Source organism: Macrosteles quadrilineatus, unplaced genomic scaffold (assembly GCF_028750875.1).
Source record: "Macrosteles quadrilineatus isolate MER2022 unplaced genomic scaffold, UCM_ALF_1.0 Scaffold_28__1_contigs__length_1566739, whole genome shotgun sequence".
Taxonomy (NCBI): domain Eukaryota; kingdom Metazoa; phylum Arthropoda; class Insecta; order Hemiptera; family Cicadellidae; genus Macrosteles; species Macrosteles quadrilineatus.
Window position 1 is genome coordinate 577,943 of NW_026542621.1, and position 16,344 is coordinate 594,286.

The window sequence follows — 16,344 nt, forward strand, 5'->3', positions numbered from 1 at the left end:
TCACGAAACAAAAATGACAAAGTGACTATCATTTTACTGGGTCTTAGGAATTAAGTGTATATCATAGCAAAAAACAAAAACCAACCGTATAGATTAGGTCCAAAAATGCTATAAGATTATTTAAGCAATGAAATATCCTTCAAACTAAAATTGTTTATTTTATTTTATATAGTTTTATCTATATGCTTAAGTCTATAGCATATTCAAATAATATGCTTTTATGGAGCCTATTAATAAACAATAAAATGACAATAAAACTAATTGTAGGTGGAAATAAAAACAAATAAAAACAATTTATAGCTATAAATTATGTACAGTATACTGTTTAATGATATAATTTTAAATTGGATTGTCATTGCGTAATAACACCAGTAATAAATTATTAAATTAGGCCTAAGTCGTATAAATCATCTAATAAATATTTTACGTGATTCTAACCAACTACATGGCTGGAATCCCACCCCCAAAATCCTATAATAACATCAAAATTCAAGTCCAAAAAATCTGCCGATGATGCAACTTGTGACATCAATCCCCCCCCCCCCCTGTGGGCACGCTTACTTTTAGCTATCAAATATAAAAACTGTTGTAATATGTGTGTGTAATTTGTTATGGGAAAATATTGTGCTTTTAATTTTATGTCATATATTTGAGTATAAAAAATATAAACCATAATCTTTAAATTAACAATTGATCATGAGTTTGCATTATTTTAAAATTTTCTTCGTCCTTTAAAAGGATCAAATTTTTTGGTCTTTTTTTAGAGGTTTGAAAGTATACAATTATAAGTAAAAACGTAGGCCTATGTTTTTATGGTAAAATACGGTAATGCAAGTTGTTTATAACTACGTAGAAATGATCTCTTTTCACCAATTGTGTCTATCAAACCCGAACTTACCGCATATCCTAATGAGTTACGCTGTACGCTGTAGCAAATATTTATACAGTATTAACTCGTTATATTTTGTCACTATTTCACTCTGATGTACATTTTTCGAACAATAGATGATATTTAAGTCCTCTAGACAGAGTTAGTAATCTCAAATATGATGACAAACATTACTAAAACTTTGCCAGTTTATAGAAATCCAAGGTATGTAAATCAAGTGAAATTAAATGAGGGTCTCCAGCTACTTGATTAAGCGGAGTAACACTTAATGCAACTAAATTACAGTTAAACTTAATCCCGGGCGCCACTACGCTGTTTGAATGCGAGACACGGACCGCTTCCGTCACCTTAAAACCCTGCATTCTCTCTCAGTCCCACGTCCAGGCAACGTAAAACTATCTACGCTTTATAATTTACTTTGAAATGTAGAGCTCTTCACCATATTATAAATGTTTTTGATACTAATTTTCCTCAACGTATTTCCTAGGTTGATAAAATACTGAATATATTGTATTATGCTCACGGAAGTAAGTACAAAACACATGTTAAGATATCTGTGACGAAGTGGCTTGTGTCTATTCTATAAAATAAAATAATATGAATAAAAAGATTTGCAGAACTCCTCCTCTCGTTACAAAGGCTATCTATCTCTCTCGTCGAAGAACTATCGTGTACTTTATGTCTAGCATCTCGTATTAATCCTATAGTAACCATTCTCATGACTTCAACTTGATAAACCCTTCAGGCTTGATAAACCTTCAAAAACATATGTATTAGTATTTTTTTCCTTTCACCTTTGTACTGGTAGATTGACCTTAAGTTATTGGACGCTTCATGGGTTTTACCAGCTAATAATATATTTTTACAATACTAAAGACAATGAATACAGAACCTGATGAGATATGCTTTTGTACTGCCGATTTGCGATTTTACTAACGAGTATAAATGTAAATCTAACCTGAACCTCTTGTGAACTTTATTTCAACCATTTGCCTTCTATTTGTGGATGGTATTAAGATATATAGTGTTATTGGTTCCGAACAGGACTATAGTGCTCTTCATGGTGATCTTGTGGAAATTCTAGATCACTGGAGACATGCAATTAGTTGATGTCAGGCACTTTCTCAATGTTTTCCTTTGTCTTGTTCAAACAATTGCATGTATTATTACTATAGCTGTGTTAAAAATGACTATTGTAGTCAATTCTCAATGTGTTTTTTGTCTTGTTAAACTATATTGCATGTATTATTATTATAGGTGTGAAAAATGTCTTTTGTGGTCAATTCTCAATTTTTTTTGTGTTTTTAAATATTTTGTAATCTATCACTATGTAAAAAATGTCTATTGTAGTCATTATAATTCTGTAAGTATACGTTAAGTCAGGTGCATTTTCCATTAATAGCAAATGTATGGCATTCAGAATAAATCTATATTTAGTTAAAATTAGCATGAACTACCATAACACATACATACTATTTATTATTTATTTATATAATCTAATTATTGTCACAAAAAAATATGCAATGTAAGTTATTACGCACCACACCAATGTTAGCCATTTAATTTAATTTAACATATGTATTGTTTTGTTAATTACAGCAAGTAGTTATTATGAGTAAAATACTACATCCTAAATTGGAAGATTGTAACAAATTCGACGCTTCGGGCATCTATAAAATCCATTGTACCGAAGGTGGGGATGAAATAGCTCCTACTGAGCGTCTGCAGGATTTCCTGAGCGTTTCTAGAGCTCTGAGCCTTCGATTAAATCTAATAAATTTATCAGCCAAAACCGTGACAACTGCAGGTTTGCTGCGGTGGGGGTATATGTATATTTACCATCTTTTGAGTAACAGTATAAGCGTAACTATATGTTTTAAGTGTTATAAGACGTTCCGTTTATTTACTTTCCGTACATTATTGTTCAAAAGTTAAATTTGCAACTGTACACTGAACTTATAATAGAATTTTAGAAAATTATTACTATCGACACTTTTATCCAACAGGAAATGAAATAAGACAATAATTTAGTCAAAATTTAATAATGCGATATTCATAAAATTGAACAAAATCTTTCATGTTGTACAATAATTCCATACAACAATAATCAACTTTTATACTATGTATACATAGAAGCACAGTAATTATTATCAAGACACTTACAATAGCTTTAAACTAATAGATCTATTATAACTATAGTCTTAAAAACGTCCACCCTTAATTCCACAGTCTTCATGTTGATTGCAACTTTGGGTTGGCTCCACAGTTCACACACACCCTGTATATTGTAAATGTACTGTTGAATTCACATGAACATATGTGTAACCTTGTTTTCCCTCTTTACTCAGCTGAATACATTTATTTAACCGAAGATTCCATGCTACCTTTGTAAATAAATGTAAATAAATATTCACACCAGCAGTGTGCAAAGTTTTTACAAACCTAATATATATCACACATTTTTACCGGGTTTTATCGTTCATATGTGATTACATTATTGTAACGTCAATTGTTATTAAGAAGGTTAGCCACGTGACTTTTATAATAAATGGTACAAAGTAATAATTTATTATTATTCATGTAGTATTACTAATGACCGAACACTTTTTAATAATCTCTGAATTAAAATTAAGAGATTTTAGCCATTATGGCTATTTGCACACACACCGATTTTGGACGGTTGGCAAGCTTGAATTTAGTTACGTACGCCACTGCGTCGCCGGCACGTCGCCGGCACATCCCCGGCACCGGCGGTATGCAGTGGCAGTGGCCGGCAGCTCATCAGCATTTTACCGGCGCCGTTCGATCAGCGGTCGGCGTGCGTGCAAGGTCCCTTCCTGCCTGTGGTTCACTATTGGAATTCGGACAGCCGGTAAAAGATCGGACGTCCAAAATCGGTGTGTGTGCAACGAGCCTGAGCTTTGAAGCAAAAGTCTTGACGAAGCGTAACTTGCTCTTGACACAAGTCAGTAGGAAGTGCCAAAGTGACGTTGTTGTAAGTAGTCGCTCAGATCTTTAGTCAAATCTCAACATGAGCAGGATAACATAAATTTCATGAACTGACAATATATCGATACCATACTATTACACTTAATTTAAAATGGTTCTGCGCGCATCACTTTGGTTTCTTAAATAGTGATTTTATGTTCTATAGTTTCTTCTACTTCACTAAGAAATTGTGTATGGCAATACTTTTCAAGAACTAAACACAAAAGTTGTTAACAGCGAGTTTTATAAGTAGAAACTAAGAAGGTATAAAGTAATAATCGAAATTCAGGTAAAACCTTTGCGTTACTGGTTTGATTGTTTACATGACTTGTAAAGCAATTGTTCGGTAGATACTCTGTGTTAAGATAAAGTCACAACAAACAAGTCATCTCTATGCAAACGTATTGACATTGTTTAGCTTCATACCAACAACATAGTAATTTTGTTAATTGGTTTTATTTAATAAATATGATAAATGCAATATGATACAATTTATTAATTATGTGCATATAAATTTATCATACCTTTTATTTTAAGTTAAATATCCATTTATTGAATTGTATAACTGCATATTTATTTAGTAGTATAAGATTGTAATAATCATTACCTATCAATTTTTGTAATGGTCTTTGGGAGTTGGAATGGAAATACAATGGAAAATGTGCCTATTCTCTTCGGTTTTCCACACGATTCACAAAATTACTACAGAGAACAAGGTTTGGTTGTTTATGTATTTACGGATATCAGATGCACTTTAACACGTGTTATTCATCAAAGCAGGGGATGAGTGAGAATAGCACAAGAATAAATCTAACTGATATATTTTATGTAATGTCAACGGGGCGTGAACCCATGACATTGGACCATGATACGTCTTGGTTTCACTGACGCCCAACTGAGCCCCAGACTCTGAAAATGCTTTACCTCCCCCAACTCCTCTTAGAACCCTTAAAATATTCCAAACATTTATGTACAGAATCTGTTTACAGATTATTTTGAGTCATAAAAATATAACCGATAAGTAAATAATTCTTGAAAGAAAGCAATCTAAAAGCCTCTTGCTATTGATTTGCTATTGATATTTCTCTAATAATGAAAATGATGCAAAAGTAATATGTATTATAGTAACGTTTCTGAATGGATTTTACATTTTCTCTTATTTAACGTTAACCCCTTCTTCAATCCAAAAATATAACAACGAACATTGAAAACATTCAATTACACATTAATGATCACAACCATATCATTGTATGCATAAATAGGGCCGGACTTAATAAGTAGGTCTGGATTTTAAAGTGGCAAAGAAAATGTCTTTAAAATTTTATGATCAAAATTGTTATTTTATTCTAGATTCTACATGAGCATTCTAGAGTTTTGTCTCAGTACAGTGGCCATCAGCCTATTTTGTGTTACACAGGATATATCGTGTCAATTAGGTGGCGAGTGGAATGCGCATGCGTACATGAACTCTTACTTCACCACCCTCGTTTTTTGTTTTTTTTTTCAGTCATCTTAAAAATCGATTGCCATTGGATTAATTTTATACCACTAGCGTATAGGGGCGGGACTCTCAGAGTTGTTTGGAGCCTTTCCCTCATCCTTCTTACTTGCCATCCTTAGTTTATGTAGATATATATTCATCGATGTTTGTGTGTGTGTGTGTTGAGTGTTGCATTCGGTCTGCATATTATTATACAAGGGCAAAACCAGACCAAATCCAGCCTTGACTAAAATATAAGTCGTTTCAGTTATACACCTTTGTCATTCAAACGTGTTTTTAATTATCTTGTAAAATAGTAGTTTTCATAACATCACCATCTAACAATTATTAAATTAAAACTAAATACAGGATACGGTATAACAATCCAAATAGGTTTGGACATTCTATATTGTTTTTGTATGAGGCATTATGGTTTTTACAATTACAAACTTATTTTGTGCAATTTCTTTACATTTCGAAAGAAAATTTTTTTTTTATGATTTTAGCAAATAATGTTCTTAATTAAAAATGACAAAGTGTCATAGGGTGTATGTAAAGCGAACGTGGAGCCTATTGTAGACCTTACCATCCCATACACCATCACTTCTTCAACTCCGTCTGAAACAAAGTATTAAAATCATATGGTGCTATTTACGTGTGGATAGTTTACTGTCGTTGCTATTGCTCAGATTGACGCACCCTAAGCACAGGATCTAAAGTGCAACCAGTTTGGTACAAATGTAAAATAAACGAATGATCCACAAGACAAGATTGAAAAATTAGTCATTCCTCCTTTTTCTTGTCAATGTAGCAGGGTACCAGAAGATATAAACTGTGACTTGGGCTTCTCTAGCTCCATTGATTGCAAGAAATAAACAGATCAACAGATTTGATGCCCATAAGTGCTATCGTGTTGTTACATTTTATTACATCATAAACAATTACGAATATGTTAAGTTAGAGTTGTATGAAAGATACTTACTGAGTCACATGACGGTGTGCTGCTCGTCCTCCTCCGCCACAGTTGTCAGGTCAGGCTGCGGAAGAGGGAGAGGCATAGTTAGGTCCGTGGCCGGCATTGCCGGGGCCGGCGGGTCGACGAACGGCACCGGCAGTCCCAGTCCGAACAGCGGGTACTCTGTATCCGGGGGTGGGGGTCAAGACGTGGGTGGGTAGTCAATAGTCGTGTTGACCGTCGTCTCGCCGTCCAGGAAGTTGCTCGAGCTACCGAGCTTGGTAGACACCGAGTTCTCTTCGGTCATCCTCCCTGCTAGCGATGATCCGGTGTAGTGATGTTTTAGTTTGTGAACTATCTCGTCATGTACTACATTAAAACACATGGCCGTCAGTGCCATGCCGGCTAGGATGTAGAGTGAGCAAAACCAGATGATGAGGCTGCCGCCCGTCCTGCCAGAACCGATCTTGGTCGATAGAACGCTCGCGGATGGTATCGAATCACCGAAACCGATCGTGCTGAGAGTCATGAAACAAAAGAATATACTGTCCAAAAAACTCCAGGAGCTCTCAAGGCGGCACAGGATGACGGCACCTCCACAGATGTAGGTGATCATGATGAGGAAGCATAATGTGAGAGGTGCGAGACAGCTGGCGCCCGGCTTTGTCTCCAGAACGGAGGTATCTGCGCTAAGACATTCCGAGTCCAGCTTGATGCCGTCGCTCTCCACCCGGACCGGCGAGTGCATGTTGTTGCTGGTGGAGGTAGTGAATGTCGAGGACGGTGATCGCACATAGAAGGGCTCCTGGTGATGCCTGATGGTCTGCAGCTGTTGCTCGTACTCCTTCTGCTCTCGCTTCTTCCTCATCCTCCGCTCTTTCTCCTGCATGCGCTTCTCGTCGTAGCAGCAGTAGCCGCAGTTGGAGCATAGACAGCAACACAGTGACCGTGTGAAGATATGCCTTGCACAGTTAGACAGAAGGCTGCCCATGCTGGAGAGGTAAATGAGCATCAGGGGGATCCCCAGTGCGGCGTAGCCCATAGTCACTGCCTTTCCTAGGGTCGTCCGTGGCGTGATGTTGCCGTATCCTGCAGAAAAAGATATACTATGTTATGATAAGTGTAGGTACACAATAATATTGTTCTCGACTTTGTAAAGAAATAAAAAACATTTACAAACCCACTAAACATACTTAACATAAATGTATAATAGCAAGACGTGGACTAGTCTAGTGGTCGATAGCGAGACTTAGATCCCCGAGGTCATGGGTCAAATCCTTCCAATCACCGATGGACTTTATCTAAGTGATAATGCCGCGTCCCCTCTAGCGCGTTTCCTGAAGCAATGAGGAAAACAATTCCGAACCTAGTAAAATTTAACTAAACAATAGTTGAGAAATGGTATACATTCATGACTTAAAACAGTCTATTATTAGTTTATGTGCCTTATCTGATATAATTCAACCTAATAATTTAAAATGCTTTAAGAATTTCATAGAAGACGAAACTCTGAATAGCTATGCTACAAATTAACAAAACAATTTTTAATCGAAAAAATAATTTTAGTTAGTACAACAAAACGCTAAAATCAATTACTGATAGAGAAAACATAAACCATTCATACAACCTCAACTTAAAACATCAATAGACATTTTCTATTTTAACCACCCTGAAATCCATCACCATTTTTTAAGTAAGGTAACATAGTTTGAAGTGTATTTCCGTTGGCATTAGCTTTGATATTTCACCAATCTGTTGATCGGAGGTAGAAGTGAAGGCAAACATCCGCATACTTTGTGATGAATCAGATTGCTACAGGAGGTGAAGTTTGCAACTAGGAGGCAACTTTGATTTGCTTCCTCGCAACTGAAGATCATACGAGATTGGTTGATAACCGAAAAACTTCCACAAATGTTCATACAATGTTAGGATTGAAATGGACTATATCACAAGTGTTAAACAACACTTTTAAAATAAAAACAATTAACTCAGTAGATACAAAATGTAAATACTGTATCATGTAGTATTTTCAACTCAATGAGACGGTAAAATATAAATTTTATCATGTTAAAGGGTATAGTAAGGCTCTCTGGATTTTGGAATCGGGAAAAATCTACACTCGACTTTTACAAACATGTTTTAAGGACCACTAACTATATTTAGGTACTTTTTATGTTTACTTGAGAAATTCTAAAATGATGTATTATAACATGTAGTTCTTTCTGGGGAGATATTTTTGGCAGGGAGAATTTGTACAACAAAAGAAAATCGATTTTATTTTTTTCTTAGTGGTATCATGGTAATCTTGATAATGTCCCATTGCACATGTGTTTTCCTTTTACACAACATTATATAAAAAAAAAGTTATCATTATATATAAGAGTAAGCATTACTTTATGTGAAAGTCATCATTATATGATATGTTTTTTGTTGCAAAACACATGTACGACTAGACATAGAGGGAAAACAAGTTGGCAGGGGAAGCGGCTCTAATCTCACATAGGCAAGAAGTGGTGGTTAGAGGTTTTGTGGTTGATGGCACAGCAAATTTGGTTTGGCTATTGTGTGATGGATAATAATTGGTTAGAGAAAGTGGAGGGTAATAGACACTTTTCTGTACTCTGTGGGCCATATTACGCTCGATTTATGTACTATGTTGAAATAGTTGTATTTATATATGGATCCATGAAGATTTTCATGACTTGACTAGGTCTACTGTGATGGGTCTACGTACCGATAGTGGTGAGTACCGTCAGCGAGTAAAGAAAAGCCTTGGCTAGGTTCCAGTCGACCTTCTGCTGCCTCGGATCGTGAGAGTAGCTCCTGGAAGCCATCTCCTCCGTCAGCTTCTGCACCAACTGTTCCTGGAACCTCGTGATCTCCTGAGCTGCCAGTCGCGTCCAGTTCTCGCGATATAGGATGTTCAAGCTCACCGTGATGTCCCATATATTTTCTACAGTTTTTGCTCTCGACTCTTCGCTAATCCTAGCCAGCCATGTCGCGTTCGATGCTGGTCTTCTGTTTTGACCGGTCACTGAGTGTATCTTCGACCTCGACGAGATGGAGTAGAACCCCGAGTCTCCTTCTACGATCAAGAAGATGACCGCTCCGATGAACGTGTAACCGATTAAGATCGCGCATATCATGAGGTTGCTCATGCAGCCTCTGGCGAGTTTGCGCTTTGTGTTTTTGAACCTGATTTTGTCAGCACTGTCGTCGTCGCTCTCAAAACAGAAACAGGTTTGGCTGTCGTCCTCGTGGAAACCCAGGGGTCTGCTCAGGGATGACTTGTTGTTGTTCTTCTGCATGGTGTGCTGGAGATGGCTGTGGAAGGACGGGTTGTAGCGGTAAGTTGTTCCTGTTTTGTCCATCCTCTCCTCAGCGTCGAGTCGTGTGTTGGCAGGGTATCAGCCGTCGTCCCTCAATGGAGTCCTCATGACCTGAAACATAACATCAAGTCTTTGAGTTCGTGAAATCCATTTACACAACAAGATGAAAAAACTATGATTGATAGCACTTAGCAATATTACAACAATGACCACAATAACCATCTGTTGCAGGCGGATCACCTGGTTGGCAATGAAGACGACTTAAGAACTTGTAAAATACGATACGTACAAAAAATATACAGGGTGAGTTTTAATTGCCCCCCCCCCCCCAACTTGTTTCTACATTTTTTCAAATATCAATCCCAGACCACTTCCAAACAATGCTGGGTAGTAAGTACTTCATTTTGACAAGGTGGTCATTTCCGGCCGCCATCTTGGATCCACCATATTGGATGCAAAATTTTTTTTTTTTCAAATGTAAAGGTGGGGTTGTGACCCATTATTTCGAACTACATTTTTACCCTGATTACAATGCCGCAAACCGTTTTTAAAAATCTTGATTCATTCTAAAGTTACGAGGGCTTTTTAAAACTTTATTTTTAGCCCATTTTAACATTGTTCATTTACAAACTAAGACCATAATCCCAAAATAGTGCTAGATAATGATAAGTATACACTACCAGTAATTGTCCACCTATTTTCACTTGGTTATGACTGATGTATTTTTTTCGGCCGCCATCTTGGATCCGCCATTTTGAAATGTGATAAATTATTTTAAATATGAAGGGGGTGTTGTGACCCATCATTTCGAACTACTTTTTTAAGCTGAACTTAATTCCATAATCCGTTTTTCATTTTCATTTTTTGATTTTGAAATATTGACATTTTTAACAAAAAAGTTTCAATATTTCATAAATAAAACTGGATAACAAAAAATGGATTGCGGCATTGAGTTTAGCTTAAAAAAAGTAGTTCAAAATGATGGGTCACAACACTACCTTCATATTTAAAATAATTTATCACATTTCAAAATGGCGGATCCAAGATGGCGGCCGAAAAAAATACATCAGTCATAACCAAGTGAAAATAGGTGGACAATTACTGGTAGTGTATACTTATCATTATCTAGCACTATTTTGGGATTATGGTCTTAGTTTGTAAATGAACAATGTTAAAATGGGCTAAAAATAAAGTTTTAAAAAGCCCTCGTAACTTTAGAATGAATCAAGATTTTTAAAAACGGTTTGCGGCATTGTAATCAGGGTAAAAATGTAGTTCGAAATAATGGGTCACAACCCCACCTTTACATTTGAAAAAAAATTTTGCATCCAATATGGCGGATCCTAGATGGCGGCCGGAAATGACCACCTTGTCAAAATGAAGTACTTAGTACCCAACAATGTTTGGAAGTGGTCTGGGATTGATATTTGATAATTTGATAAAATGTAGAAAAAAGTTGGGTGGGGTACAATTAAAACTCACCCTGTATAAGCAATACATTAGAAATACATATACAAGATATAGAACAACCATGCTTTAATATACTCTCAAATAAAGGTTTTTAGTAGATAATGTTTACTGTATACTGTCATACACCTGACCCAGTTACACAGAAACTGAAAAATATATTTAAATCAACTTACTCTGGTTAACCACAGGGTTAACTGATAATTTTAGTGTTTTGGGTTTCTTGCTTTTATTTATTTAGATTTTTGTGTTCACTAAAGGTGAATGGATATTTCTAACGAAGATAAACTTTGTAATTTCGAAAATTACACTTATGATAAAGTTTAAATAGAAATCAATCTTTTTTCTACACTTAACTACTTTGTTGCCCTAATGTGACATACGTGTACCACTTTTAACGTGGAGGTTACAGAATAAAATATTTCTCTATATCCAGTTATAAGCTTGATTTTCACGCAGCGGTTGAAGACTTTATCAATCCTAATCCTACGGTTAGCTTACTGATCATCAAACCCGAATTTCCCGGATCTAATCTAGCCGGTAGCGCTATATTTTTGTTCTACTGTTTTTATGAAAATATTTTCTTTTACAAAATTTGTTTTCATATTATCTATTTTTAATTTATTTTGTGGTCCGAATTTATTTTGTACATTTAATTTGTTTTTTATTCATTTCCACATTTGTTGCATCACATTACGTTTATAATTCAAATAAGCTGTTGGAATAACTGATATCAGGCAATCTTAAATTACTTAGTTGCTAAAACACACATTTTCAACCAACATGTAAATAAAGGATGTTAACATTTATTTTTCCAAAAGAATTCTGAAGAGTTTTTTGGTGTACGCCCGCGTTTCATATTTTCTATGCAACACACATGCCTAATCGGATATTCATTGTTGCCAAAGTGTGCATAACAATTAATGTTAGGCCTAAATCTTTTGTAATAATTTTAATCAACTGATTACAATGTCTAGAAATAGGACCCTTAGCCATAAAATACTTACCACTGGAAAATATACACATATATGTGGTTAGTTTTAATAAATGAATTGTGTATTTATTTCTTAAAACTAACCAGTAAATCAAGCGCGTTGTGGTTTTGTGTTGTAAAATTATTGTGTATATAGTATTTTTTGGCAGACGATCTTGTTTTATCATCTCGTGAAATCACCACGCCACTTGCCTAGTTGGTAATTAATTAATTGTTGTCTAAGAGTACAGAACAATAAATGTTACACCTTATGGCAAATTTAGAAAGGTTACTCAGAAATCCAGAAATATGTTACAATACAATAAAAAGACATACCACTGTAAAACTGTATATAAGGTACATTATTTACTTTGTTTTATTCTATAATGGGTTTTTACATAATCAATGGTTGTTTTGGTCAAATGGTTATTTAGAGATACACTATAATGGTTTTTTAATGCATAGTGGTTGTTTAAAGGTAAAGTTGTCAACATGTTCGTAATTGGATGCCCACACGTGTAATTCGAGCCAGATTTAATTTGAAAAGTTGCCTTGTTGCTGTAACTAACCACAACAAACGTGTGCATTTGTTGTATTCTATTGCACCTCATACAAAAATAGTTTAAATTACATGTTCCATTCATCGTTGTGATATAAAGTTTGGTTATGTTTCAAAGTTGGTCTCAAGATGATAATTGGCTTTACAAACAGTAATAGATACACATATCTTCGTCTCGAACTACGGAGCATCAATAATCTGCCTTGTTGCTCTTCCTGGAAAATTGGATTGTGTTAACACATGAGAGGCAAAGCTTCAAAGGCTTACCACCAGATCAAAAAGAAGAATTTTAAGAAATCTATTCATACAATTTTTTTATAATTGATTTAAAAGTGGTTTGTCTCTAGTTAGTACAATGTACAGTTAATCTTTCTTTTCGCATTCTCAAAACTAGCTAGAGATTGAATTTATGAACCCATGCTCTAGATATTATGTAGGCCAAATAAAAAAATGTATGTTTCTAAGGCACACTACATTAATGATATCGTTCACATATTTTTATCGGTTATAAAATGTGTTTCAAAATACTCTTTTCGAGTTTAACGTTTTGATATACAGTACTGTAGTGTGTTAAAAAGAATAAAACAAACAACACATACACTGTAGTAATTTTAAAATTTCCAGTAGAAGATTGTACTATTATTACATCAAGATTGAGTTATTCTTAAAGTATGACTTACAATGAGTATCACATTATGAAATTAATACTTTCTTAGATTAAATGTATCAATAGTATCCTAAATTCCATACTCAACTGGTACATTTAGCTTAGTTTTAGCCAATGTTTGATCAATCCTAATTAATTTACATGTTAATTTAAACAGAAACATTTAAGGTCACATACGAAAATACCATCAGTTCATATTGTGATGTTTTTCCATTGACTTTCTATTGCACTTCATAACTTATGGAAAATATAAATCGTTATAAACACAACATGTTATGTTAATAATACGCAAATGGTTTTTTTTCTAAAATATCTGTACATGTAACGATTGAAAAGGATTATTCTTACTCGTAAGTCCAAAGAAAATAGGCCTTTAACGGCTACATTCGGTAAGTATTGACAGTTCTACAGGGTGAATAAAAAGTCAAGACCCCCCCCCCCTCTAATATTTTTCCAAGTAAATATACAGAGATATCCTTTTGGTGGTCGTGCAAGCTTAGCAGGAAGTTTCATTTGATGATTTTGAAATTTTTGAGTGTCCCCCCAAAAGGGGGGATTTGGGGGGTAACTCAAATATTTTAAATGTAAACCCCCTTCAAGTGACACCTCATTTTGATGTATTTATAAAAACTTAAAGAATGGTGAAAACTAGAGGTCGCTATCTGTTCTCTATCCAAAATGGTAGCCCGTCAAATGTTGTAAAAAATCAATGGTAAAATTGGTTCGTAATGGTAATATTGGCTACCATTTTGGATAGAGAAGAGATAGCGAACTCTGGTTTTCACCATTCTTTAAGTTTTTGTAACCTCTTCAAAATGAGGTGTCACTTGATGGGGGTTTACATCGAAAACATTTTAGTTGCCCCAAAATCCCCCCTTTTGGGGGGACACTCCAAAATTTTAAATGTAAACCCCCAATTTTGATACTTTGTTTTGAAGTGTTTACAAAAACTTAAAGAATGGTGAAAACTAGAGGTCGCTATCTCTTTTCTATCCAAAATGGTAGCCAATATTACTATTACGAACCAATTTTACCATTGATTTTCTACAACATTTGACGGTCTACCATTTTGGATAGAAAAGATATAGCGACCTCTAGTTTTCACCATTCTTTAAGTTTTTATAAATACATCAAAATGAGGTGTCACTTGAAGGGGGTTTACATTTAAAATATTTGAGTTACCCCCTAAATCCCCCCTTTTGGGGGGACACTTAAAAATTTCAAAATCATAAAATGAAACTTCCTGCTAAGATTGCACAACCACCAAAAGGATATCTCTGTATATTTAATGGGAAAAATATTAAAGGGGGGGGTCTTGACTTTTTATTCACCCTGTATATGTATAGTATTAAATTAACTAACAATGTTACTTTCAGGGGCACTGTAATGTCCCCAAAACATTATTTAACTCGATAGATACGGTATATGTGAGTATATGAATCCCTCTACATCAGTGGATTTCCAAAATATTCTCATACTAATACATGTTATAAGTAATGTGTAAATCTTTCGGGTGGATTCTCTTTCAGGGAATACAGAATTTATTATACAGTGGTTATACATATATATATATATATATATTTAAATAGTCGAAAAATGTTCTAAACTGAGATAGTTAAACGAAACTAAAGATAAAACAGAAAGCTGTATAGTGTAGAGGACATGAATCTTCATGACACGTTTTTATTAACCCTCTTTCATGAAAACCCCCGTTTCAATGTTTCTGAAACATTCTCCCGGTTTACGAGTTCAATCCAGTCATTGTGCCGTTCAACAATTATTGTTCATGGCATGAATGTACAATCAATTGATGAACCTTCTCTGGTTCAGAGACAATGCATGTCTCTCTCTCTCTCGCTCTCCTCTGCACCCCTTCCTCTCTTACCCCTCATCGACATGTACATACGGACATCCTAGCTGGGAAACGTTATTGGGATATATTCAAGGCTTATATTCAACAAAGCCATTGATTGTGCCTGCCATGTACCACTTATTTATCAAATCATAACCAAATACAGCGAATTGTGTTGCTTATTAACGGACAGATGGTTACAGACGTAATTGTAATCAAATATCGTTGCTTTTAGTTTTATATAAATTATACTGTTCTACAACCATGCATAGTTTTAATCTCCATTCTGGACCAAAACAGATATTATAATCGGGCATGAGCAGATCACTGCAAACTGTAACTGTACTTAACTGTTACGTTTTGGAGGAAACCCTCTAGTTCATATAATAATTGTGGCAAAGAGAAACATAGTGTGGTAGAAAAGTCCCGGAACGGTTAAATATTTTAAAAAATAATGCAGATAGAGCTACAATACTTGGTACAAAGTTACAGGGCATAAAACTCTATTTTAACACATATTCAATGATCAAATAATTCTTCAGGGGGACGGCCCACAAGGAGTTGGAAGAAAATCTTAAATGGAAGCATAGGTCAATATGCTGCGCAAAATGGCAGGTGTTCAAAGATTTCTTGAATTTGCCATTTTGAATCTTTGAACGACTGCCATTTTTTACTCAGGCATTCTTTTGAGCTTGAATTTATGGCATCGTAATCTAAAAGTGAAGACCTTTAATTTGATGTGCATATCGACCTATTCTTACGCTAACAATTTTCTTCCGATTCCTAGGGCTGTGTCCCCTGAGGAGAAAGCGTATAATAGCAATGTAAATTAAATGAATCTTTGAACAACTGTCATTTTGCGCAGGATCAACCTTTTGAAGTGCGGTTTGCGGCATTGTATTCTACTAAAAAGACCTTTAATTTGATGTGCATATTGACCTATGCTTCCATTTAAGATTTTCTTCTGACTCCTTGTGGGACGTCCCCCTGAAGAGTTATTGAATCACTGAATATGTGTTTAAATAGAGTTTTATGCCCTGTAACTTTGTACCAAGTATTTTAGCTCTATCTGCATTATTTTTTTAAAATATTTAACCGTTCCGGGACTTTTCTACCACACTGTATATCATATTTCAGTTCTGCATTCAAATTAATATTTTTCATTGTATACTGTTATGTTACGCA

The 16,344-nt window shown here is 35.0% G+C and overlaps 1 protein-coding gene across 1 annotated transcript in view; it reads right to left on the reverse strand.

Moving 5' to 3' along the window:
- Positions 1-2,941: 2,941 nt before the first annotated feature.
- Positions 2,942-16,344, reverse strand: part of LOC129005643 (TWiK family of potassium channels protein 7-like) — a 41,195-nt gene continuing 27,792 nt past the window's right edge. The window contains exons 2-4 of the mRNA XM_054434603.1: positions 9,047-9,752; positions 6,340-7,401; positions 2,942-5,975 (exon numbers count right to left, since the gene is read on the reverse strand). Of these exons, the coding sequence (XP_054290578.1) occupies positions 6,515-7,401; positions 9,047-9,683 (1,524 nt within the window). The 5' untranslated portion in view covers positions 9,684-9,752 and the 3' untranslated portion in view covers positions 2,942-5,975; positions 6,340-6,514. The remainder of the gene's footprint in view (positions 5,976-6,339; positions 7,402-9,046; positions 9,753-16,344) is intronic.